Source organism: Leptosomus discolor, chromosome 3 (assembly GCF_034619465.1).
Source record: "Leptosomus discolor isolate bLepDis1 chromosome 3, bLepDis1.hap2, whole genome shotgun sequence".
In the NCBI taxonomy this organism is placed as follows: Eukaryota; Metazoa; Chordata; class Aves; order Leptosomiformes; family Leptosomidae; genus Leptosomus; species Leptosomus discolor.
The window spans coordinates 2037171-2064678 of NC_141393.1; the positions used below are offsets into that span (position 1 = coordinate 2037171).

A 27508-nucleotide genomic window follows, 5' to 3' on the forward strand; every position below is an offset into this window, starting at 1 on the left:
ACGTAGAGCTTCTAACTTCAACGGCATCTCGCTCAGGTGCTGCACGAATCCACGTGCCGAGAAGTAGCAAAATACTCCATCTGTAACGACTTCCAGTTCTAAAACCCTTTGTGTTTAGACACATTAAACAAGTCCACCATACATCCCAACCTTTTTCTTTTGTTTTACTTGCTCTTTTTCCCATTTAATTTTTACCACCTTTAAAACTGCAGCACTCCCGGGGGCAGTGGAAATAACGGCCAAGTTCTCAAACCCCAATTCTTCAGGCATGTGCCCTTTTTTTGACTTAATACAGGGAATCACTGAAGACAGACATTCCCCGGCCAGCTTTCAGTATTGCACGTGGTTTTTAGGGTTTACCCTGACACACAGGGTGAATTCTCTTCTTTGCAAAAGCACCTGGACCCCTTCTAGCTCAAAGGGCTGGCTCCCCCCACCCTCTGCCGACTGCCAGAGCCACCCATTGGTGCCTCCAGCTCAGACCAGGGTGCATGTGCCCCCCAGGTACCGGCAGTCACTGCTCCACTTGAATACACTACCTGGTCAGAAAGGTAAGAGTGAGGCCAAAAAAAAACCCAAAGAAAACCACCTCATATTTTTCAATTTCCCCTGAGGCTGCCACCAAAATAAAGAGGCTCGAAAGCTGAGCGAAGTGCAAGATGATTTTGTCCAGGCCTACCATCAAGAATACAAAATTATGAACGCACAGGGGAAGCAGAGAGGGGAGTTACAGGAAAGAAATAAAGCAAAGAATGAGATTATATATTTAACGAGGTCCATTTTCAGCTGGACTCAGCCTTTTTACATTCACACATACGTGAACAAGCTGGCCTGGAGCGCCAGCCCAGGTACCCATAGCCCACTCCCAGCGCTCTCCCCCTCTCTCCTCAATAGCCTTTTTTTTTTTTAATTCCTCCTCCAACTTTTTTGTTTTTCCTTTCCCCCTGAAATCCTCTGTTTTTTAACCAATGGGGACGCAGCTTTGATGACTCATCCCTTTATTCCCGGTTCGCCTGGCTGCTTTTCATCCTCCAGCAGCAGCACTTTGATGACTCGCACTTTGCTCGTGCTGCCGTTCACGCACAGATGTGGCATTGATAGCTCCAACAGGGAGGAAGGGAGGCGGATACGTTTGCTATTCAGAGCACTTCCTCGGTGGTTACGCTCTGGAGACGACTACAATAGCTCACAGCTCCCACACTGTATGAACTATTCATTCTGTGGACATTTTATCAAGAGGGTATACGAAGGGAAGGCAGGATCCTCCCTTTAGCAGCAGAGCGGCGTTAAATCAGCTTAACCCAATCATGAAACTGTCCCCTTCATCACTATATTTAGACGCACGGTTGTACGTGGAGGCTTAAATTCCTCCCGGCTCATTTCAACCACCCCAAAGGCAGGCAGGCAATCCGAGGTCACGTATCTCTATGAGATATAAGCACCCCTAAAGCACAATTCCTGCTCTCCAAAAACAGATGGGACGAATTGCTCTTCAGAGCCATCTCTCTCCCTCTCTCCACCGAGTGCTCCCTGAACACCCTCTCTCCACCATATTCAGCGCTCCCTCAACCACCAGCCTGGCACAGACACCCCGGCTTTCAGACTGCAAGACAGGTGGGATGAATCCCGTCTTGCAATAGCAACGAGCACCCAGGCAACCAGTGGATTAGGAACGACTGGCTAATGAGGAGCTGCAGAGAAAGGACCCTCAGGGTTATGGTGGAGGGCAAAGTGGACACACATCAGCTTGGTAAAAGGGAGTTACCATACAGGGAGGCACAAACCAGAACTTTACTGGGAAATGTATGGAATAAGCCCTGCGCTGAACCCCATGCTTATGAGGCTGGGTGCTGTGGGGCGCCCTGCATGCCCTGAAGCACTGAACTTCACCAGGGAGGTGGACAGAGGAGACCAACGGGAGCAGCGCGAGTGTAGAGATGATGCGACTCACAGGCAAAAATTAAGGAGCTAGGTTCGTTATCCAACAGAACACCTGGGACAAGACAACCACCTCCAAATCGACGAAACGCTGCTGCAAAGGGGAAGGGGATAATTTCTTCATGCCACGGGGGACAGGAGCGGAGCGACGGGCCAGACTGCCCGCCGACGATGCGGCACCTCTGCTGCTGGCAGCCAGGTTAGACATCAGCAGGACAAGGTTTAGATCTAACGCGTTCTGCCATGAAGAACGGGACGAGATGACCTCTTGGGGTCCTTCCCAGCTTTATTTGCTATTATTGCTTTTTGCTAAAGCATTAAAACCGTCCACCTTCAGCATTCAGCTCCGAGTACACATCTGGCTCTATTTCCTATCTGAGGATTTCAAGCCCCTTTAGTGCAGGATCGCATCTCGCGGTCGCATTCTCTGAGAATGCCAGGGGGATGCCAAGAGAAATATTTTTTTTCAAAATGAGATAATGCTCTTAACGCTGTAGGGTCTGAACGAAGGGAAACAAAGCAAGTTTATCGCGACAAGACTGCTGCTTAATGGACGGATTAAAAGTGAATCAAGCCTTTTTCAATTTGTTTCCCACCACGTCCCTTCAGACAGAACGCCAGCTTCAGCTGTGATTTGAATGAACTATGTCCCGCAGCTGAAAAATCGCATATTGAAATACCCATCTTTCTGGGTAAAAGTTACTGTGGTGGATTATTTCTACGTTGGAGGCTGCCAAAAATCAGCCTCAATATTATGTATTAACGACCACCTGCACTAAGCAGCCTGAACCGGCTGCTAATACACAAACCAATACACGTTTTCAAATTAATCTGTGCCACCAAAAATGCTCTGTAGATCAAGATAAAAGTTTTATTTGCCTTTACTCAAATATATTAGAAGAAACATTGTAGGAAGCCCAGAATTTCAGTGGGTTTATGGGTAAGTATCATAGCATTTGGTCTGGCACTTTGAAACAATCAACAGTGTTAAAAGGATCCATTCATGTTATTATTAGATCTGGGCATTCAGATGGGCGATTCGGAGCTAGCTGCTTCTGAAGTTACCTTAGCTCTAAAGATTATGGAGTGAGTCACATGCAAACTGGTGACAGATTGTAACATCAGCTGTCAATAACTCATGTCTGACAGAGAGCAGAATTATGCTTGGAATGGCATAACCCCTGCATTTCTAAAGGAGACTGCACTTGTTCCTGCTAAGCATCTTCAAAAAGAAGCCCCTCCGGACCAACGTATGGTCCATGCTAAGGCAGGGCAACAGGTTTTCAGGACTTTCAGCAGTTCTTACACAGACAACAATACGCTGGGGAGAGGAGATGACACTGAATTCAAACGACAACTTCCACAACGCTGTTTTGCCCTTTAACGTGCTGACTTTACTCACAGAACTGCAGAAGGGACCTGCGGAGGCCTCTGGTCAGAGCCCCGCGTGAAGAAATGCTGATCAGATCAGGTCGCTCAGGCCTCATCCAGTCAAAGTTTGAGCATCTTCCCCAAGGCGAGCCGAGCCAGCTCCTTCAGCCTCCTCCCACGTGTCACCTGCTCTAGCTCCACACCATCTTTGTGGCCTCCACCGGTCTTGCTCCTGTTCACCCATGTCTCGCTTGTTCTAGGGAGCCCCAAACCGGACAGAGCAGTCCAATGCAGCCCCACAAGAGCCGAACAGAGGGGAAGGGTCACAGCCCTGGTCCTGCTGGCTGCAGTCCTGCTAGGACAGCCCAGCTTACTCTTGGTCTTTTGGGGATGGGCACATTGCTGGCTCATCTTCACCTCGTCTGCAGGACACCCCAGCCCCCTTTCTGCAAAGCTGCATCTAGCCAGTTGGCCCCAACATGGACCCCAACCCTTTCCCTCAGCTAATTTCATGAAGCTCCTTGTCTGCCCTTTTGTCCAGCCCGTCAAGACCCCGCTATTGACCAGTACTCCCAATTTGGTACGTGAGAACTTGCCAAAAGGGCACTAGGTCCCATCATTTTGGTCATTAATAATTCCGGTATTGTTCCCCGTTTCGGATCCCCGAGGGATGACGTGTGCGAACGACCACCAGCTGGACATCACGCCACCCTTCAAGCCCAAAGGCCCAGCCAATTGTCCACTAATCCTTCGCATCTCACAAATCCGGCTATAAGGAAACTACGGGAGGTCACATCGAAGGTCTTACTAAAGCCAAGGCAAGAGGATGAGCAGGTACAATAGAGGAATCAAGGTGGCGATTCCAAAACACTCGTTAAGCAGGAACAGGAGATGAGGGAGGTGTCTGGGAGCTGCTCCTATGAGAAGACACAGCCTGCAGCACTGTGCTCCCCCCAGCCCAGGAGCCTTCGCTGCCAGCTCTGTCTGCTGTGCTTCTTGCAGTTTCAAACTGCGAGGACTGTTGGGAGGAAAAATTTCACCGATTTCAGGAATACAAATACACTAAGAGCTCTGAGAGGGTGAAGAACATGAACGGGGAAAAGACACACGTGAGTGCCATACAAGAACCCTCTGAGGCCCTGGGGAAGAGATGGGACAGTAGCACCCCCAAGAAAAGCCCAACTGGTAGAGCGGGAGCCGGAATCGGATCAACCAGACTTCTTCGGTACAGCATGGACACAGTGAGGCCACAAAAAAGATGGGTAACGTAGAGAGAAAGCGTGGAGGTCATGACTCAGTGTGACACCCACCCTCGCAGCTGCTCCTCTTCCGACAGCACTTATTGAAGCACATACAGCGAGAAAATTGTCAGGGTGCCTCCTCCTTGCCAGAATAACCCCTTGATTTTGCTGCAAAGCAGCTGCGTTTGGTTTTACAACTCCTGCTTGCATTAACTCCCCCAAATTAACTTCTACTAAAAACAAATGAGAGTCGCAAAATTAGTCCCTTCGCTGTTCTTCCTCACATCTTGACTTCTATTCCTGTTCCTGCCACTCACCAGCAATCTGCCAGCAGGTGAATCACTTCACAGTGTTTCTGCTTCCTTTCAAACTTCTCATCTATTGAGATAATAAATTTGCAGACTAATAGCTGTCTTTAGATACAAAGTGGGTCTGTGCTCAACAAGTGCCTCTACCTGCTGCTGTTCGATATTACCGCTAATTGTCATCTCGGGCTCTGGCATATGCATGGTCACACGCTCCTGAGATGATCTCAGCCTCTCTCATTACGACATCCACTTTGTTTTTTGTATTTTAAACTAGTTAGCACTGGAACAAAGAAATTCATGTGCCTGAAAAAGGACGCCTTTGCACTCTAACTCCCATAGTACCTACAGACCCATGATGGCGTGCTTCCCACTCCCGCAGAACAGACATGATTAACTGTTCAGTGAAGGGGGGGGGTGAGTGTACCTAATCATACCTACGTGTGACTCTCCAAACCTGCGTCATGTCCAAAGTATACTGATGAATACATCTGATGGCATCAGCTTAATTACCTCGCTAATTATTCAAGGAGAAGTATGCAGAAAGTTTCCTTTGGATTGGTTCTATCACGGTAATCAACTGTTCCTCTGGTGACGCCACGACACGCAATCAAATCATCCACGAGATGGAGTGAGCACAGACCCCAAAAAGGTCGCAGGGACGAGCCGGCAGGCGGCTCCGAGCAGCGACCCGACCTCCTTGCCCGAAGACGGGCCTGGTGTCCTCAGCTCAGGTGTGCGCACAGGAACGGGGACGTATGAAAGACCCTGCGGCCCAAGGAGCAGCAGCAGAGCGCCTGGGTCGGCAATGCTTTGCTTGAAACAAGTGTCCGCGCTGTCCTGGTTTGGGCTAAATCAGAACTACTTCTGTTTTAGTGCTTTTAACTTTTCAGTTAAGTCCCCTCTAACTACCAGCACTTTCTGAAACAGCAGCCTGTTTTTCCAGACAGTGACTGCTCCCAGCAGTGCTAAGGCCTGGTGTTTATAGTTCGTACCAAGGGATGGGATGCAGAGAGGCCCTTGCTTATACTTGTTCTTATGGCGACCAAGGTCACTGCTAAATCTTGTACTGCGTGTTGGGGTGCCAGGAGTGAAAAGGGTCGCACCTACAGGGAGGAGCGAACTGGACAGGTGACCCAAACCTGACCAACAGGGTATTCCATCCCCTAGATGTCATATTCAGTATAAAGCTGAGAGATCACGAGGGTCTCGCCCCTTCGCTCTTCTTCGATGGCCGACATCTGAGGAGGACTGATCCGTGCATCCCTGAATCCAGTGCCTGAGTCCAGCTCCTGCATCCCGTCCCTGTCTGCTGCTGAGTCCAGCCTGGGACTGCCCCAGTGCCAGCCCTGTGGTGTGGTGGTGACGTGTCGTCATCAGGGTGGGGGGGGAGTTCGGTTCAGTATTGGTTTTGTATATATTTGTACATACTGTATATATTTCTTTTTTTTTCCTTATTCTTATTATTATCTTTTCTTTTATTGTTATTGTTCCATTAAAGCTGGTTTAGTTTTCTTTTCCAAACCGTAAAGTCTCTCTCCCTTGTTCTCTCTCCTGTTCCCTTTTGGGAGGGGAGAGGGGTTAGTAGAGAGCGTCTGTCATTCATTAGTGGCCGGCCCAGCCTCAAACCGTGACATGCGCTCATGCCTGAGCCACCTACAGGTAGAGGAGGGGAGACTTGAGTGTTTCAGAGAAAGAAAGTGGAATGAACAAGCGTTCGTGTGCCTCTGTCGCCAAACTCTCTTAACAACACGGGAAGATTCTCAAGCAGAATGTTCAACAGGTGACTTGACTGTCATCTGTGAGAACCTCGGTGGCCCTGGGTGCAAACAGCGCGCGGGGTAGCAGCAGGGTACTGTGAGAGCAGTCGGGATTTCCAGGCATGCGGTAACAGCTACACCAGGTTTTAGCCACACCTGCGGAGCGCCCTTCCTCAAGCGCTGTCCTAGGTGACAGTGTAAAATGTGCCAAAAGGAAAAAAAAGAGTATTCTATCACCATCTTCAGGAGCTGTTGAGACCAGGTGGGGCGGTGCTCCCTGCCTCCCCCCTCTGGACTATCTCCTGTTACTGGGCACAACAATGCCTTATCGCCTGACCCATCGATAACTCGCTCCTGGGCTATCTCCTGTTCATGGCCCATCAAGGAACTGCCTCACGACTCCCCATCCCATGGTGAGATGCTCCGCCCGGGGGGAAGGAGCCAAGCAGTCCATGCCAAATAAAAACGGAGATCTCCAACACCCTAGCAGCCTTCTTCCACTGGATTCCCAGAGGAGTTTCCCCCCCCCCCACTGGAGTTCCAGAGGACAAGAGCTACCTACCTACCACTGGACCTTCGGAGGAAGACCAGACTCTTTTACCTGATCGCTGCTTCCACAGAACTACAGCCATCGCTTCAGGAGGACTGCAGCCAGCATCTTATCTGACTGCTACTGCCCCCCTAACAGGGGGTCAGGTTGTATTTCTGACTCTGTCAGTGTAAACCAGGGGGTTGTTTGTTTTTCCCTGCCTTGTGTTATATATATATATATATATATATATATTAGTAAAGAACTGTTATTCCTATTCCTCATATCTTTGCCTGAAGGCCCGTTAATTTCAAAATCATAATAATTTGGAGGGAAGGGGGTTGCACTTTCCATTTTAAGGGAGGCTCCTGCCTTCCTCCGCAGACACCTGTCTTTCAAACCAAGACAAGCGCTCTCTGCTGACACTCCCCACACCCGACAGACGCTCGTCACAACATCCAGAAGTCCTGCCACACGTCAGTCCCCGTGTCACACAATAAAAGCCTGAACCCGGTGACGGACTGAGATGGAAACCCACAGCTGCTGTGAGCTTCAGCTGCTCTCCTTCGTACCTCTCTCGCCAGTAACAGCCACGTTCAACAAAATCTTCTTGCACCAGTTACGCCTACAGACCTGGTAAAGGCAGAACCGCCAAACTGCCAGCAATTTCACACCATGGTCACATAACCTGCAGCTGAACTTAAGTTCACTTGCAGCCACGTTAACTACAACAAATATCGCACAGGTTTGCCACCTTACAGACACTTCTGCTTGTCTCTCCCTTGTTGCCATTAGATAGGCTTCTCCACTACGTGCCTCCAGCTTTAAATTAGCAACGGACGGACAGGCTAGGACTGTTCTATACCAAAACAGAGTATCAAGTTCGGGCTCTGATTTTCATTACTTTGGATTTATCCCGGATTACTCTGGATTCACAATTTATATAACTTCTATGAAGTTATACCAGGTGAAGTTCTACCAAAGAACTTCCGTATCAGATAAGTCAAACCAAACGACAAAAGTTTTGTCTCAGAGTCACCAAGACATCAGTCATTGTCTTTAATGGGTCGTTGCAGTAATTACTATACATATTTAATCTTGCCCTTGATGATGGTTGCAACAACGTTCCTCACGAAACAGCGTGAATCCTTGCAATTTTTCAGGCTTGTTTACTTTCGAAATTACTCCAAAAGAGCAATTCCTGTTAACGTCGCAAGATACCCTCCTCCCAAAATAAACATGGCATTTCCAAGGTGGGAATAATGAATTCTTTGTGGAAAATTAGATCATCATCACCTGTCCTCGGGAACAGTCACGCTATTCGATGCTCCCCCACCGCTGTAACATAAACTTCTGTTGCAGATGAGGTCCAACATGGACAGAGGTTGCTCTGGCTCCGACATCAAACATCACCCTGACAAATGGGAGCGGTAACAACTCTCATACCCTCTCCTAAAGGATTACGGTGGATGAGGCATTACTGGTGTTGAGAGGAAAGTTGCTCCCACCTACCAGCTACACCTCTGCACGGCAGACAGGCTTTCAGGCCTCCTCTGGCACGAAATCAGAGCAACTGATGAGGGACAAACCTCACAGTACGATTCCCCCCTGCCCCAGCAAAGTTAATGAGAGAGCAAATTAAGGGCTTCCAAAGCATTTTGCGAGATACCTCCAGATGTGACTGTAAATCCCCTACTGCCAGTGGCAGCTTTAAAGCTGAGCTGTGACTCCGCTTTGCAGTGGGTTGTGCACGGGAACGGTACACGCCACAGTTCTGAAGTCCCTGCTGTCAAATCAGAAATTCAGAAAAAGCTGAAGGCAACTCCTTGGAATAAAGCCGCGAGGACAGAACTAATGTGAAAAGTGCAAGTGCAAATAAAATTCATAGTTCATCTTAGACACACTCAGCATGTTAATGCCTCGGCTGTTTTGTTCATTTGCTACCCGTTTTTCAGTGCCCTGAGGCATATGCTATTAAGGCATAACCCAGCGTAATCTAACCTGAAGTCTTCAAATGTTACAACATTTTCTGCAGAACTCTTCTCCAGAAAACACTCCTCTGAAACTTCTAATTCTTTAGAAGTCTAAGCTGAGCACTTTGCTCTTTGGCATCACGTTTATAAACAATTCCAGACACATCCTCGGCGGATCCTGAACACAAAACCTTTAGGGAGAGTTAAAATCTGTAATTTCCATCCTCCTGGACATCAGCATTCCCAGCTGCACTTCTTGTGATCACCCACGGGCAGGAGGCTCTCGAGATATATCGCGGCGATACCGCCACAAAGCGAGGGAGACGCACAACCGACCGTTTGCTCAGGCAGGGACAGGTCCAAGGGAAAAGAGCAAACGCACAAGAAACGCCACACCGTGGAGCCAGCTTGGTCAGAGACCACAGCTAAATGCCTAGTTATCCTCCTCTGCAAGACATTTCAACACAACTGCTTGAGTATTTTCGTTTGAACCAATTAAATCAGAAAGAAAACGTATTACATTTAGATCAATGTAAGAAAATCAATGTGGAAATTGATGTATGAATATATCAAATCAATTGTTTAAATCAATATAAGAGTATAAAAAGTTTGATTTTTTTTTCCTAAAATATTTTGTTGACCAAAACCAATTGGCTTTCAACCAAGCATTGAGAGAAATATATATGAGTATTTGGTTTTACTCTATGCCCAGCCTTGACTGAGAAGCCCCTTCCTCTTACCTTGCTCCAGCACCTTCTTTGAAGTCCATCGGCAACAATTAACCTCCCTGACGCTGGGGGACAATATAAAACCTGATATAAAATCCAGACAGCGACAGATACGGCGCAATCAATCAAAACTCTTCTTCAAATACTAACTTTGGTGAGAAAAATGAACACCCCTGAGAGCGACTTCTCCAGCTTGCCCCTGAGCAGCTCCTACCCCTGCGCGGCCGCGTACCGTCACGCACGTTTTAAGCCGGAGAACGTCACCGAAACACAAGAGACCACGGGGACATCAAGCGACCGGTTGCTGCTGGAGGCTCACCTGTTTTATTGGAGAGTCGGAAGGACACCATCTTGTCAGGGATGCTGCAGACATTCCTCACTGAGGCGATGCAGCTGTAATTAGCGTAGTCCTGAGGGCGGAGGTTCTTCAGCTTCAGGATTTTCGTTTCTCCCTGGGCGGGCAAGAGAGAGCGTTAGGGAGGGAGCGAGGCAGAGGAACGAGCAAGGATGCGGGGAACACCAAGACCGGCTTTCAGGAGGCAAGAGAAAGATGCAGAGGTGGTTAATTAGAAGCAGATGCTGAAGTGGTCCAGAAAACACGTTTTATTTAATTACCTGAGAGAACGGCAGCTGGCATCACCTAAAGCTGTAGCCCCACTTATACATTAAAAGCAAAAGAAGCGAGAGCAGCGAGGGGGAAATTGCTTTGACAGCCTTTCAAGCTGCAGCATTATTTGGGATAATATATCTTAAGGTACAGTCTACATGATGGGAAAAAAAAAAAAAATCCTGCTGTTTTCCTTTGAAAATGAGCTGCTGATGGATTTTCTTTTTAGCCAGCAGTGTAAATGATGGAGGAGGGACCCGAGCACGATATGTAATGAAGGAGTTCCTTCAGACACAAACAAGAGAAAAACGGAAAATACGAGATTTCCACTGCAGTCCTGTGTGAAATGGGCAATGCAGAACCAGAAACTCAGGAGAAAAAGTAAGTTGCTGAAACATGTATGTAAAATCTTACAGTGTTGTTCGCAACGAGAGCACCAAAAAGCCGACGGGAGGGTTGGATACGAAAACCTGAGCACACAGAGATGCTGGGTGTCAGGGGTGAGGATGCGACAGCATCAGATGAACCTCTATGTATCAATACCTGCACGTTATTCACTCCAGCACTAAAATAACAAACTTCCTCGGGCTCTCTCCTCCAGCTGCCTCCTTTCAAGACTTTGCCTGCGTTCACAGTGATATAAGCTAAAAATATATAATGCTTAGAGAACGCCAAGGCAGAACAGCAGCGCGGGGAGGCAGGTGCTCTAAATGGGCTCACAAAGCATCAAAAGAGCAAACTTTGGAAAATATTCGTTATCACGTGTCCTGTTAAAGCCAAACGACTTTTAGTATTACCACAGCTTGAGCAACGTATTTAATTCTATTAAAACAGTATCACACGCGCCAACTGCCCAGGCCTCTAGAAGCACAAAATATGGCAGCTTGTGAAAATGCACGTACAGAAGAAGCCCAAAACAGTAAGAGAGAAGATACAGCTACCCAGACAAGAAAAGAAACAGTCCTTGAAATCAAGCCTGGTAGATGTCTGGAGTATTGGAACTGAAGTGCTTCCTGTGTGTCATCAGTCCCACAGAAATCACGGGACTAAAATTAAGCACGTGCCCGTTTAGTGTTTGCAAGATCAAGTTTTTGAAAGGCTGTTCCTAAAGATAAAAGAACTTAAAGAAGAGGTTTATCTGGGCTAGAAAAGGGCCTGATCCAGGTTATCCAGCTCCCCAAGTCCCTCAGTTCTGGAAACACAGAGCAGCTGCATCCCATCGATTCATGCCTTAGCTGTGGAGGCCAAGCTGAACTTGTGGGCTGCTCTCACAATGGTACTCTGGATCATGTCCCCAGACTGCAGAGATTTATAAAAATGTATATATTTTCTTCATTGGTTTGGATAATTAGTCTAATTACGTCTAATTGCATAATTATTGTAAATACAGCAAATTTAATCTTGTACTCAGGCTGTGCAATTACAATGTGCAATGAGGATGATGCAAACTCTTAGGAAAAAATTCTGCATCAAGATTTTCGTGTTGAAAAGTTCAGTGTTCTCATCCCACAGATGAGAGTGCGCGTGTTTGTTCAATTTTTTTCCCCCCTGGCAGCTAAAATAAGTGGCTGACATTCCTTGACTCATCCAAAAAAAATCTGTTCAAAGTTCAAGAATCCGTTTGTATACGCCCCGTTATCCAGGTGTTTCCTATGATTTAACAAACCAAGAAAAACACTGCAGAGAAAAATTAGCGTTTTTTGGGTACAATACCTTAGAAAACGTGACTTGTTTTCCTTCACGTTTCGTTTGATTTTCAGATTCATCATCCAACTTCAAAGCCATCACCAAAAAACGCCACCTCAAATCTGTACCTCTTGATGCTCTGAAGTCACATCCCCTCTACCCCTCTTCACATCAGCTCTCACCATTCGTTACCCTACCGAAAGCTGAACCAGTTATGCAGAGATGGTCACGACTCTCGAACCTTTAATTACATCTTTTCCTCTTATAAACACATATCAAATCTTGCAGGTACACCAACAAGACCCACTAATTCCACCTGACCTCCAATAAACGTGAAAAAGGTTATGGGTAAGCTTTCGACTATCAACATGACAATCTGATTTATTCATTAATTCAGCCCAGACAGAGGTTCTAGGAAGAATGCTCCTAGTAACCTAGAAATATTTTTCTTTTTAAAATATTGAATCTAATTTCAAGTGACTTATATTAGAATATACTCTTATTAGATGATAGGGAAGGTAATCATGAGGATTTCCATGTTGAAATATTAAACAAAAATTCCCATTCAAATGTCTCTCACTTTTTAATTAAAACATTAAAAAAACCCTCCAGTTTAAACAGTTGAGTCCAAGGAAACAAGCCACGGATTTGCTAAACTGGGTCCGTACATGTTAAATTAGAAATAATCTTGTCACATTTAGAAGACCAATAACTGGACGATGTAATCTAATTCTCATCTCCGCAAGGTTCCAGGCTACACGTTTCTCAGTAAAATACCAAGCCACTGTAGTAATATAAAGCTGTCAAGTACAATAAAAAGAAAAAATGAAGGTGCTCTCAAATCATTAGCTGGAAATTATTCATGGAAGTTGCAGGTTGCTCTCTGCTATGAAGACCAAATTACCAAGCAGTTTTCACCTCCGTCTTCACTTGTTATTGCTTGAGACTTTCCAAAACAATTTTTTTCTCCTTTTTTTTTTTCCTTTCCTTTTTGCAAACACCACCACACACATTTGTCCACAGACAAGAGGATATGCCACCTTTTTATTCTGAGACTGTGCAAATGTGCTAACAATAAATTAATCTGATCTAATCTGACAGACTCTTTTGAGGCCCAGTCTGCTTTCGTGGCTGTGAGGGAGAGCAGGAAGACTCGAAATAGCACTTCTTCCCATTCTTGCCACCTCATCTTTTAAGTGTGTAATTCTGGAACAAAAACTCACATTCAAAGAAGTGAAAGGCAGAATAAAATAAAATTTAAAAAGCTACCCAACACAGGGAGTTGCCACAGAGTTTAGCCTCCTTGAAAAGCTTTTTAGGCAGGAACTTCTGTGCAGAATCACTTTGCATTGTATGGAGAAAGATTAGGAAACGGCAGTCAAATCAGAGGTGTGGGCTTGCAGCGCCCAAGCGATACTACTTCAACGGGGCTCCCGCAGATAGCACGCGCTCTGCATCTTCCCACAATTGCCCATTTCATAATTTTACAAAAAATTAAAAGACATATTTTACAGTAAGAAGTCTTATAACAACACACGGGCGCGTTGGTGCCGGGGCGTGCTGGAGGGCAAGCCCGCGTACCCGCACCACAAACCCAGCGGGGATATGCAGGCAGATCCAGTTACAAAGAACCCGGTGCAAGCAGCCCCAAAAAATACTGTACTTCCACCCCTACCTGGGTAAAGAAGGGCTCGTAGATCTCCACTCCTTTATCAGACCCTTGCAGCAAGACCTCTTGGCCGCGTCGCCAGCTGTACCGAACGGGCGGGTTGGAGTTGGCAACGCACCGGAGAAACACCGTTCTCTCATAGTAAAACTGCTCTTTCGCTTCCCCGATGCTCTGGTGGACTGTGACGACTGGATCATCCAAATCTGGAAAGACAGAAGGAACAAGGGAGAGGAGGTCAGGCTGCCGTGGGCTCTACGACGGGGTCTGCGCCGGGAAGCGCGTGCATGGCCTCGCACGGATGTCGACAGCCAGAGGCAACAGGGCTCTAAAAGCCACCAAGGTACATTTTAGGACTTCTGCAGCAGAATTCGGCTTTAGAGCTTGTTCGCATCTGCACAGCACCCAGCACAACTGGATTTTCATCTACGACTCAGGCTTTTGGATATAACAGTATACGCGATATCACGTACGATAACACCAATCGTGTTTCTTTTAGGTTTCCACTAATACTTGGGTTTCATCTGGTTTTCATCTTTACTACTCGTTTCTCACGTATGATTTTAATTTCAATGTCTCTTAGACAAAGCAGTTTATAAAGCTCTGGAAATAAATAGACAGACTAATTTGCATCCTAATGGCAGGATCCACTAGAACGTACATCATGTGCATGCAGCTGTTTTCCTTTAAAGTAGCAATTTAATACAGTAATTTAATGCACATTCCCTACTTTTAGTTACATGCATTTCACTTCAAGCAGGTAAATTCATCACAGGCTTTAGAACACACTTCTCTTGATTAAAATACAGATATTATATAATTACTCCCACTGCATCAGCTCAAAGAGAATTAGATCCCCACAACAGAACTCACTCATCTTCTATAGGGAAGAAACAACAATAGCCCTTGGAATGTGAGTACACCAAAGTAATTAATTTGGGCATTATTCCATCAGGAACAAGTAGACTCCTGCTTGCACGGTGTTCCTATTGTTTGTCACGAGCTTTCTCTGAAGGTACAATTACAATGAAGAAGGGAAAAACAAAAAAAAAAAAGGAACAAACCAAGAAAAGCCGTGGCTATTCTTACTAAGCACTAGTTAAAAACACTCAACCTCCAAACGACGTGGCAAGCAGTTCTCTGGTGAGCTTGAGGGAGAAGCTACACGACCTGGAGGGCTGGCAGCCAAGGGGACGTGGCTCCTCTAAGCCTAGCCCCTGTGTTTCAAAGCTACGGCCCGGTTTGGCTCCAGGAGTTACAACACGGGCACTGATGCTGTTACCCACAGAGCAGGAACCACTTGCCTAATTACACCCGTACCCGGCCTCGACTGAAATAATTTCAGAACCTTAGCAGCAGTGCTTCTTCCTTAAAACAAAATACGAACGGCGCTTGAAGTCGTGCTGAATTAACCACTCATCCACAACTCTAGCCCTGGTTTCGCAAAGCCTTGCGCGAGTAACTACCCAAATGTCAACTCATCAGATTTATTTGAGGCCACGATCCAGTGAAACGCAGAACGAGGTGCTCCAACCTCAGCACGGCGCCGGAGGGAACGCCGCCGCGCTCAAAGGCACTCGCGCGCTGGAGTCCCTCTCCAAAGGCGCGGAAAACAAGGGCAGTTGTTTTTGGGGAAGCATCACGTGCGTTTTGCTCCCTTCCCCAAGTGCCAGCCGAGCACTGCTGTAACCACCACGGTGTGTTGTGCGAGAGGGACCATCAGCACAGCTTCAAAAATGTGGAGGTTGGATAGTTTTATAAGCTGGAGGCGAGGCAGAGGCACGTGGGATTATTAAAGGAAGCCCATCGTTAATATCTGAATAGATTAGCATGTTTCAAACGTCCACTCTGAAAAGCAGTTTGCAATTAAAAATTATTCTTTAGATGCTCACATTTTGATTTGCATAATAAGAATAAAGCTGGAGAGTCTCTTGATTAATTAGAAACAAAACATGTCCCAAAATTTCGAATAATTCAAGCAATAATACCTTGTAATAGTGCACGGACTTTAAGTAAATGTTACCTTCATTCCACTCTACAAAACATTTAATTTAATATCACAGAAACAAATTATGAAACTGTTGCTCCAAATTAGGATGGCATTTTCTAACGAGATTTCATTTTTGTTTTAAAGGTTATTTTAAATCACGGTAGCATTTGAAAAGGGATAAGATTGCCGAAACATTATGTCTCCTACTCACGCAGTAGAAAATAAAAAGAAGGAAATTAGCTTGCTTCAATTTCTAGCGCAAAACACCTGTTCCCTACATTTTGACGAACAACAGAACATTTCACACATGGATGCTTCCCAGCACCTCCTTGTTAAAGCACATCCTCGGACCACAAACGAGGATGACTGGCAGCCACGAGCCTCCAACCCTGAGCCAGGGGACCGCTCCTCGAACGTCTCCCCCTGAGATGAAGGTGCATCCCTTAGGTGAAATACCCAAGAAGTCCAAGTCTTGACTTCAGACTCATTTTTACGAAGTTCATCGGGACCAGACAGACTAAATCACTTGAAGCCTAAAACCAGGAGTCAAGGGAAGGCCTGCCCGTGTCAGGTGGCCATCAACACCCCGACACAGGGCAGGCTGAGGCTGCCTGGCCAGGAGAGGCCTTTGGAGGTCCTGGTGGAGAAGCTGAACAGGAGGTGGCCGACTACATCCCAGGCTGCAACAGCAAGAGCGCAGCCAGCGGGTCCAGGGATCCTTCCCCTCTACCCCGCACCGGCGAGACAACACCCTGAGCACCCTGTCCAGGTCAAGATGTGGACACGCTGGAGCGAGTGCAGAGGAGAACCCCATGATGGGCGGAGGGCTGGAGCAGATGCCATACAAACAGAGGCTGGAGGAGCTGGGCTCGGCCAGCCTGGGGAAGACACACGAAGGAGTGATCTAACTTCTGGCTTTGGCTACTGGGAAGTTACAGAGAAGATGAAGGCAAACTCGTAGAAGAGCAGAACAAAACACCACGAGCCAACAGGTACAAGTTGCACAAGAGAAACTCCTCCTGGCTACAAGAAAAGTTGGCCCTGGCTTAAGCCAACTTCACGGTTGGGTTAGATTGCTCAGGGCTGCGACCAGTCAAGCTTTGAACGTCTCCAAGGACGGTGTCCTGCAGCCTCTCTGGGCACTTGTCTGACTGCACAGGGCATCTGTTTGCCCTTATAACCAGCAGGCTGGACAAGAGGTCCTTCCCAACCTGAATGGCTCCACGCTGTCACGAGCTGCGATGCCATCGCTTGCTCGCGTTACCTGCTCTCCTGCAACGGATCCACGCTGGACGCGTGCTCTCCCCCTCCCACACCGGCACTCCTCTACGACAGAGAGCAGCAGGCACCCGCTTTCTGCATGGCGCTGCGCGACGACCGGGGGTGGGTTTTTTTGCGAAGAGTATAAGGAAACCTCAAAGAAATTTCAGTTGGGAAGGCAAACGCTGCAAGCCCTCTCCCAAACCGCTTCATAACAGTCAATTAACAGAAAATTCACGCTGCAGAGCTTGACCGATTCGTCCGTCGGCAGTGCTGGGGAAGATCTCGGCAGCTGCATCAAGGCAAAAGAAGGAGCGCTATCAGGAGACAAATCAACGCTTGCAATGGTGAGATTTCACCCAACTGCCTGCCCTGCTGCTGGGCAGGGTCGGACAAACGTTTTACTGGATTGTTAGGCGAGATGGTATCTTGCTCAGGCAGCGAGAGAGCTGCAAACGTAACACAAAGTTTGTTTTATAATACTGCCAAGGAATCCTGCAGAGTTATTACGAGAGAGGCAGCCAACTGCCAGATCCATTGCCTGTTTTAAAGGCACCTGATCTCGGTGGCATCAACGCTCACTTGTCACAGCTCTCCAGAACTCCAGTTTCGGTGTCTAATTGAATCGTTACTCATTGATATTTGAATTTCCAAATAGGTTTAAAAAAAACCCCAACCTCTTTAAAGCTCTGTGCATATGTGTACATATCGGTGGGTGTTTGTTCCCTAAAAGCACTGGAAGAGCCAGCGACTCGGCAGTCGGGGAGGGAAGCTATGGATTTCAGCAGTTAGCCTGGGAAGAGGAAAGAGAGGACATCACTGAAGAGACAGGGAGACGTTCTTGCAACGGAGAAAGACTTAGCATTATGGAGCTCAACTAGATGAATTTTTGAAGTGCTTTCCAAGAGTCAAAACACACTCAAATTTTCATTTTGGGTTGATCAAATTATGAAGAGTTAACTGACTAATCATTCTTTAAATTAAACTGAAGTCATGGGTGTTGCTATGTAGTTAAAGTCTATTAATCAAAATGAAAATAATTAAAGAAGTATGTTTTCCACAGAGGTTTATGCCACCATTAGGTTCAATTTTTCAGTCTTTAATCTTTGAATTGAACCAATCAGTTTCCAAAACCCAGATGGCACAGGCATGCTAAACACCGCATTGGAAGAATTCCCTTCACACATCCCTAAGCTCTCAAACAAACAGAAAACCCAGTATAAGCCGCTCAAAATGGGTCTAATCTAAAGGCACTGTGAATTGCATCACGACAGTCGGAGATGTTGGTGTGGAAGGTGCACAGAAGTGTGGCAGATGCTATTAATAACCCCTCTGTGCTGAGCTGCAAAGCACTGGAGGCATCACGCCGCCTGTCAGCAGGAAACACGGACCATCTCCTGCAACCCTCACCTGAGCTCCAGGGGAGTTTCACATATACAAATGAGAGAGCAGGATCACAGACTACACTTGCTATATCATCTTTTTTTTTTTTTTCAGCTGCTGGGACTACACAGCTTGCTGATTTCATTTGTTAATTAGCTGCTTTTGTCTTCAGATGTTCAAAGCAAGCGATGCTTGGAAGTCAGGATAATAATAAAACACGCATCTGGTAAACTGATTGAAACTGCTTCATCAAGACACCCAGAAAGGAGACAGCAGTGACGCATGTATTTAGCCTGCCTAACTTGTAAGTTATTCTTAAATAGGAAAGCACAATGTTTTTCATGCTGTTTCCTTACTACAGCCTCCTTGAGCGAGCACAAGCTATCAGTAATTATGCAGGTTTGAAGTGCTCTGTGGTACCGTACGACATAAAGCAGTCACAGGCAAATCGGAAAACGCACAAAAATTCCACAAACATCTATTCCTCGCATACCTATGGAAAGGATGACAAGCTGTCCCGCGTGCTGTGTGTTAGTACACGCAGTGTGGAGGTGCAAGAGCTCCAAACAAGCTGGCAACAGGGGAGCCAACTTACCTGGAGCTCCACATAAGATATTTTCCCCTCTACAGCCCCTCAAAAGACATTTATGATGCATCTTCAGTGCCGTTACAGATACCACAGCAGCAAGCAAACACCATCCACAGGGCCAGGTCCTACAAGAAAGCAAGCCTTGCTCCCACAAGACTAAGAGCGTGTCCCTGGGAGACCCCGGTGAGCTTCTCTGGACTTCCAATACCGCTCCGGGAAGATCAAGGACCTGCTAGAAGGCTGCTAACGTGCTCAAACGCGAAAGGACAACCAGGATGACCTCAGCAGTCAACAACACCCTGCGCAACTCCTGGCCGTTCCTGCCCGCCCCGCTCCGTCCCGAGGGCGGGAGTCTATTAACAAAGACTCCAAGAGGGGAAATGCCACGAACACTCGGGGATGTAGTTTCACGGAGCGAACGTTCGCTTTATTCTGTTGATGAGGTCACCAAATACACCTGATTCAACCCCCCATAAACTGCACCCACTGGATGCACTGTTCATACCGGCCCATCCTAACGCCCTGGGCAGGATGGCACAGGGCGTACAGCCCCGCAACAGAGCAGCAATAGCTTTGGTCGTCCCAGGGCACCAACCTCAGCCAATTCTCGTTATTTATGGGACTAAATTAGCATCGGAGTCCCTGGACAGCAGATACGCTGGTGCTGAGGATGTTGCATTCACAGCACAGAACAGCAGAAACCAGGAACTCTTACTACCATACCGAATTTCTACACACGTGCGTGCACACACGAATAAAGATCAGTGGATTTCCCCAATAACAGAGTCAAACACTCACACAGAACGATCTACATCCACGAACTCACAGGAGAGGTCAGCAGCACAAGACTGTACCCTGGCACGGCCCGAGACACCCACCGGCAGAGACCTCCCAGCACAGCCCTGAAACAGAGGGGACCGCGGAGATCGCTGCGTGCGGCAAGAGTAAGGACGTAATTTTCTTTCATACGTGGAACCGGTGACCTGAGTACGGGATCCTAGTCGGGTGTCAGCCATTGTTAAGCAACCTTAAGGAATTAAAGGGCAAAGCAAAGGGAAGCAGAAAAGCAGTTACGCACTAGAGAAAGCGCTTGCGACGTCGGCTTGCGGTGAAGGATGCAAAGAGCGAGACGCATTTAATTTCTCAGAAAAGCAGGCTGAACGGTAACTTTCATTATAGGATGTAAGCACCTCACGGTGGGAAAGCAGCAGGTACAAAAGAGCTCTTTTGGCTACCAGTAATATATACAACAAGCAACAATAGCTGGAAACTAGAGGAAACCCAATTTGGCACGGGAAAGAATCAGACTTAGTTTTTTGAAGGTAAAGCAGTTGAACAGAGGATTCCTCACCTGTTCAAACCAAGACCAGATGCTTTTCAGTGGAACCCAAATTATTACACTCAATACGAGAACAGCTGAAAAAAAAAACCAACCCCGATAAGGCTGTAAGATGAAGGAGGTCAAACTAGACTGACGTCGTGCTCAATCCTAGTATTAAGTTTTATGAAAAAAAATGTAACTAGTGAGAGCGTTGATGAAAGAATTCCAGATCATTATCATCAAAGCAAGTACACTTGAATCAAGAAATTATTTAAACTATCTTTTCATTCCACTTGCATTAGCCTACACCGGAGCGTCAGCACACGTTGGCTCCCGCCCCGCCGCCGGACACGGCTGTGAAAGACGCTGACAAACCACGACTACCCACCAACAAAGCATGGAAGAAACAAGAGTTAAAGCCACTCTTACCCTGCAGGGATTGAAAGGGCAGCTAGATAACAGGCAGCAGTTACAGAAGTATTTGTAACGTATGACTCTGCTACAGGATTTTCATTTTTCAGTGATTTATCTTCCTTTTATGGACTAAGATTCACATATAAGCAAGCACACAGGAGCTGGACAGCCTTCAAGAAACACAAATTCTTATCCCAACATATATTCCACTCGAGGAGGAATTCTGCAATAACTGCCTTGTTATTACCCCTGTTTTTTAAAACAGGTAACCTTGTTTTTTTAATGGCAGTTTACATTATAAAAGAAAAAAGGATTTACCAGCCAAGCCAGGAGAAACAGGCACTCATACCTAAAACCACCTGACATGCAGGACACGTTTCTAGGAATAATTATTACAAATAGGACTTTTTAACATCATACGTAAGTAATTATTGGTTGCATAATCCCAAACCTAATTAATGCTTGCTCCTTCAGTTTTTAAAGAAAAGTAATGCTTGTTGACGTAATGAACATCAAACTGGGTTAAGAAGGTCTATCTAGCTGTAGACCACATCCATCTCCAGCTAATGGCTTCCACTGAATTCTTCCAGAGACTATGCACAAAGGTTAAATCCCCGTTCAAAGCTACACTCTGAACGTATCCAGAGCTTGGAGAGCAGAGGCTCCTGGTAACACTCCACTGCTCTCTTACTGCCGTCTTCTGGACTTCATATGTTCTAAAATAAGCACAAAACCCATTTTACTTCAGTAAAAAATAACCATCTGAGAGTCAGAAAAGTGCTAAGTTTCCTTCCCCCACCCCATGCATGTTCTGCTTTTCCACAATTCACGTTTATTTTCCAGCCTTAAACTCCTTACCATTAAAAATGTCAGTATAGAAAACTCAGCAGTGCCCTGCATACTTTCTCGCAATCTCTACCCTTAAAGCAGACGGTATTTTTTCCCCGTTTTACTTGAACAGAATACAAAACATGCATTTTAGGGGAAGAGAAATAAAAAGAAAGCCAGGACTCGAGGAAATAAAGAACGGTGAGCGGATGATGAAAAAAGGGGGGCATGTACGAATCTCCTTGGAGGCAAACGAAGATGACAAATCAAACAAAACTCCAACAAAGAGGAAGAGGAAAACGAACCTGCCCAAAATATTTACTGCCCATGCCTGAACCCAGACAAGTGAAGTCTTCCTGCTGACTTGAAAGAAATCCCCCAGCCAGTTCGTTTTAGAAGCACAGGCTAAAATCCCACCCACCTCTGAAGGGACCCTCAGGAGGTCATCTAGTCCACATCTTGCTTCTCTCCATACTGACCATGCCCATCAATTTTGCATCATCAGCAAAAATTCATACCAAAACATTATTACAGCGTGTAAATGCAGCCGAATCCCACAGAGCAGCCACGATTTGCTTTCTTAAGATAATTGCCTTTGAGTGCCCATCTCCCTTCCCCAAAAACCTTCTGAGCTTTTTAGCTTCTTTTAGCAAAATTTCAAATGGGGATTGAGATCCCAAAGATAATTAACCTCCGGCAACACTGTATAAAATTGGCGTATGCACGAGGGGAGAAGCGGGCGCCGCAGCACGGCTCGGATTAGCTGAAGGAAACGCGGCGCCGCGAGCTCACCGGGGCCAGCAGGCGTGCAGCAAGCACCCTGGCCACCGGCACCCATGGGTGCCCTCCGCAGAGCCCACCATCACAGAGCTACCAGGGAGACCACGGGGAAGTCTTAGGGAGAAAGGAGGGAGCTGGAGGAGCGGGGAGGAAGGACACGAATCTGTAAGAATTTCCGTTTCATTCATTCTGCTACTCTGATTAGGCGAAATAATGTAGAGTTACGCAGGGGGAGGACCTTGAGCTGTTTGGTCAGGTGCCTCCTGCAGTGCTCCTGGTAGCCCTGCACACGCTGACTCCCAGGGCAGAGCCTTCCCCTGCACCTTTTGCTCCTCAGGTCAGGGGTATCAACGCATTTCTGGTTATAACAAGACATCCCACACTGCATCTCGTCGGCACAGCAGCTAAACCTCACCTGCCGGAGAAGCTGCCTACACAACAAACCGTATGCCAGGGAAGTTTTCAGCTACGTACAGTCGGCAGAAGGGGAGGATTCCAGTTAGCAGCAGCAAATTTGAAAGACATCATAAGCCATAAACTCTGTGCTTGATATAATCTAGGCCTATTTCCATTACAGCTCAGATCAGATTCCTTCAGAGTGAATTTTCAAGCCATTAATATGGTCTGTCTTTCCACTCAAGGGATATTTACAGCATCAATTATCTTGAACCTCATCTGACATGTACTCATCTCAGACTGATCTAACTACAGCTATTATCATGTGTTACAGACAGTTTTAATTTAGAAAAGGAATAGCATAAAAGGCATTCAAATAACCTTATTGGTTATGCCTTATTACGCCTAATAAGGCACTCTTACTAGAAGTTTTTCAAGGAAGACAATAAAATCTGCATACGCAGCCAGGTAACACTATGGAATTAGCACTCTGTAATCAATTGTAACCTTTTTTTCTTTAGTTAAAACATACTGATGTCAGCAGTATTATATTAAACAAATTCTGCAAGGTACTTCCTCAGCAGCTATTCAGGGCTAATTAAACATCGTTGAAATGAGCTCAACACGAAAATAAAAATCTTTCTTGGCTGGTCCTAATAGAAATTTTGCATTTCCATTCCCGCATGCATGCATATTTAATCTTCACTTCCTAATTTTCACAAGCGAGGCTGTCAGTACGCATTAGCCAGTTATTTTAGCGTGTTTACTGTAAAAGGTCTATGTCTCTGGACACAGCAAGGCGGGTGGTTGTGCTGTGGCAGCTCTCGCTCCTGCTGACCAGCACCATTCCCGTGATTCCTTGTTTTCTGTCTGCCTACTTCAATCAATTATCTCTTTTTTTTTTTTTTTTTTAATGCAAACTGTGTCTGTCAGTGTTCTGTGTTAATACAGCCCCTAGTATCACAGGAGGTACCACAACATAAGTGTCTTATTCTCATGACAGTATTCACCTACAACTGACATAATCATATGTACGTATTTTACCCTAATAGAAAAATAATTCTACTGCTGAATCTTTTAAAAACCGCCCCTTTCAGAGCACCCCTAATCCAGTAAAACCTTTAACAGAACGGCAGCCAGAAACTCAGAAGCCAATGCCAGCAGCGAGCGGACTGCAGCCACAGCCAAACCCCGGCTCCCACCAGGCAGCCTCGGAGCATCCTCCCCGGGCTGGAAGACACCAGGCGACAGCCCAGTCAGGGTCTCTCCGTGATGCTCAGTCTCTGAGTCACAGAATCACAGCACGGTTTGGGTTGGAAGGGACCTTAAAGCTCACCCAGTTCCAACCCCCTGCCATAGGCAGGGACACCTCCCACCAGACCAGGTTGCTCCCAGCCCCATCCAGCCTGGCCTTGAGCCCTGCCAGGGAGGGGGCAGCCACGGCTGCTCTGGGCAACCTCTGCCAGCACCCACACAGGGAAGAATTTCTTCTGAATATCTCATCTAAATCTCCCCACTTTCAGTTTAAAGCCATTACCCCTCATCCCATCACTCCCCTCCCTGATCCAGAGTCCCTCCCCACCTCTCCTGCAGCCCCTTTCAGCACTGGAAGCCGCTCTAAGATCTCCCCAGAGCCTTCTCTTCTCCAGGCTGAACACCCCCAACTCTCCCAGCCTGTCCTCACAGGGAGCTGCTCCAGCCCCTGAGCAGCTTCGTGGCCTCCTCTGGACCCACCCAAGCAGGTCCATGTCTGCCTTAGGCTGCAGTCACACTGCAAGAGACAGCACATCGCAGCCGCAAGGCAGACCGAGCCAGGAGCCCTTTACTTCTCTGAGACAGCAAATCAGAGTATGCAAGAACTGTGTGCTTGAGTCAGGGTGTCTAGGGAAGAAATCCAAAGGGAAACACCTCTGCATCCCGATGGGAATGGGTTACCAGACCTGCATTTGTGCCCTTGCAAAGGCGATTCCGCACACTCACCCCTGGCACGTCACTGTGGGTGCTCCCACTGGGAAGCCGGCGCTTCAGGCTCCTACTCCAAAGTCAAGCACAGGTCTTCCCACACGCCCGGCTGCTGAAGCCGCACCATTGGCCCTGGCTGGGTCAATCAGCCTCCACAAAGCCCCAAACTCCATGAAACAGCCCCAAAACAAAGAGGTGAACGCAAGCAGTGGAAAGGCACAGGCAACAACCTGAGAAAGCGCTCACCAGTTCAAGCTACGTTGCTGTATTTTACCCTCCAATAACTTACTCTAAACAGACTTATTTTAGTTAAATGACCCCATGGCAAACACAGACTAACACTGTCTGGATCAGGTAGGGCCAGTTCTCGTGCAGAGGACCAGGATCTGACACAGCTAACACGAGCCAGACTGGTCTGTCCCTCCACAGGCAGTTGCAGGGAGCCGTGCGGAGCGTTTGTGGATGCTGGGGCACAAATTGATTCGGTGCAAATGAATTCTAATGATGTCACATGTTTTTAAGTCAGCAAACAAGTTAATATTACTTTTACCAGCCTGCTTCAAATTTTCTGCTCAGATGGATGCCCGGGGCTCCTGGGGAATTTGGCCAGTGCAGTGTCTGGCACTCAAGCTCACACTCCCAGCTCCTGTGAAATACAGGATCCCCTCGTCCTCAGAAACCTTGAGGGATTTGACCCTGGCATTCTCACCCAGAATAAGAACCCCTCCTTCAGCTGCAAACCCAATGAGGCATCTTTTTTATAGCCACATAAAAATACTTTAGTTTTTTCCTACACAACTCCCTCTATCAGTTGGATCCTCCCGATACCGCTAGCGAAGGACAGAACCACTAGCGCACGCCTGCTGACTTCACTGCATCGGCCACCAGCTTTTGATAACACTTTAAGAAGATTTTTTTGACCAGGAAGGGATCGTAGCGCATTGCACTCTCTCTGAGGGGGAGCTCAACAGGCTGCAAACCCACCACAGCACTTGGGTCTCTGCTAAATCCCCAAATCAGCTCCTGCTCCTGGCAAAAGATGCGCAGAAGCATTGCTCCTGACACGGCCTCACGCTGCCCCACCATGCTCGGAGCTGCTCCTGCAGGCTGCCCAGGGAGCTTCCAGAAAGAAAAATTGCTTTGTCCTACCATTGAACCACCCCGTAGCTATTTTGGTGAGGCTTGTTTGAATTTCCATGAACAACAGGCACCAGCCATAGAACACCAGGTTGGAAGGGATCTCAAGGATCATCTGCTCCAACCTTCCTTGGCAAAAGCACGTCTAGGTAAGACGGCCCAGCACCCTGCCCAGCTGAATCTTGTAAAGTGCCCAGTGTTGGGGAATCCACACTTCCCTGGGGAGATTATTCCAATGGCTGATTGTTCTTGTGAAAAGTTTCCCTCTTGCGTCTAATCAGAACCTCCCCAGGAGTAACTCGCACAGTGTAAGTCCTACACTTACAAACACACAGACATAAATAGCCCAAGATAATTTTTTTTCCCCTCTCTGCAGAAAATAACAAGTGTCAGGAACGCACTGGGATGCAATAAGACCGGTGAAAAATAGTAAAATGAGAGTTTGAGAGCCCTTTTGTAGAGCCAGAGGCTCGACCTTGCATTTGCTTTATTCTTGGCTTGCTTTTATTGAAATTGCTGTCATTTTAATAAAATTCTCTAACGGTTTTGAATGCCTGCTCTTACCGCTGGTTTGTGCGTCCTGTGTCTTCCCGATATCCATCACTTTGTAAGAAACAAGCACACACAAAGGAAACCTTTTATCATCCGGGATAATGAGCAACACCGCGTTTTGGTGATATTTCGGGAGAGCAACCCGCAGATCCAAAAAGTGCAGCATATTTTTTGTCAAGATCAATGGTCGAGTCAAATCAGAGAGTTCTTCTGAGTGGAGGGACTGCAAATGAAAGCACGGTAGCGCAAACCCTGGATTATAGACAAGTTATTTGGGGTAAGTCATCAACAAACTGCGCTTGATGGATGCAAGTCACATGGCTTAGCGCCGTCCTGGAAAGCACCAGAAGACTGCAGCAGTCATAGAGGATGGAAAGAATCTCCTCTTTTTCACAAAATACACACATAAGTATCTCGAAGCGATGCCATGTCAGCAGCCTTGCAATTATTCCGTGGCTTTTTAAGCTAACGAAGAAAATCGCAACTTCGCTGCTCCATCCCTGGGTGACAGCAGCGCCACAAACAGCTTTAGAGAAGGTCAGGAAGGAGAGGCTTTGAATCTTCACTCTGCCGTCAGCGACCAAGAGTTAAACAGACTGCAAGAGGTGCAGTGCAGACCTTACAGAACTTACCAGACAGCCTAAGCCTCACCTGAAGAATAAAAAACTCTCCTATAAAACCAGCATAAACCTTTCTTAAAAAAAAAAAAAAAAGAAAAGAAAATCAAAGTATTTCCTACACTATTCAATGCTTTAGTTATGATTTGCAAGGAAAAAAAAAAAAAACCAACAAATCCACTCTCTAAAGGATCCCTCCCTTGCAGCCAGGTCCATTTGCCCAGACATACTAGAATATAAATCTACAGTTGCAGGAGAAAAGGGAAACAAGCGGGAAAGTTCCTGCCGTGCACCGCAAATCCATGGCAGCGGCTGAGGCTCCGTCGAGCACCACCACTGCCCTAGGAGTTTGGGGAAGGGCCCGTTGGGGCTGCCTTACCAAATAAACGCTGGTCAAAGAGAAAATTCTCTTTTGAGCTCTTCAGTCGCTTTCTATAGACCTTCTGGCACTTTCTCCTGGTTCTTCTAGAATTTC

At 46.9% G+C, this 27508-nt stretch overlaps 1 protein-coding gene across 1 annotated transcript in view; it reads right to left on the bottom strand.

The window, feature by feature from the left end:
• The window catches only part of MDGA2 (MAM domain containing glycosylphosphatidylinositol anchor 2), a 244782-nt gene that overhangs the window by 163922 nt on the left and 53352 nt on the right, over positions 1–27508 (bottom strand). The window contains exons 4-5 of the mRNA XM_086462047.1: positions 13814–14010; positions 10165–10297 (exon numbers count right to left, since the gene is read on the bottom strand). Of these exons, the coding sequence (XP_086318173.1) occupies positions 10165–10297; positions 13814–14010 (330 nt within the window). The remainder of the gene's footprint in view (positions 1–10164; positions 10298–13813; positions 14011–27508) is intronic.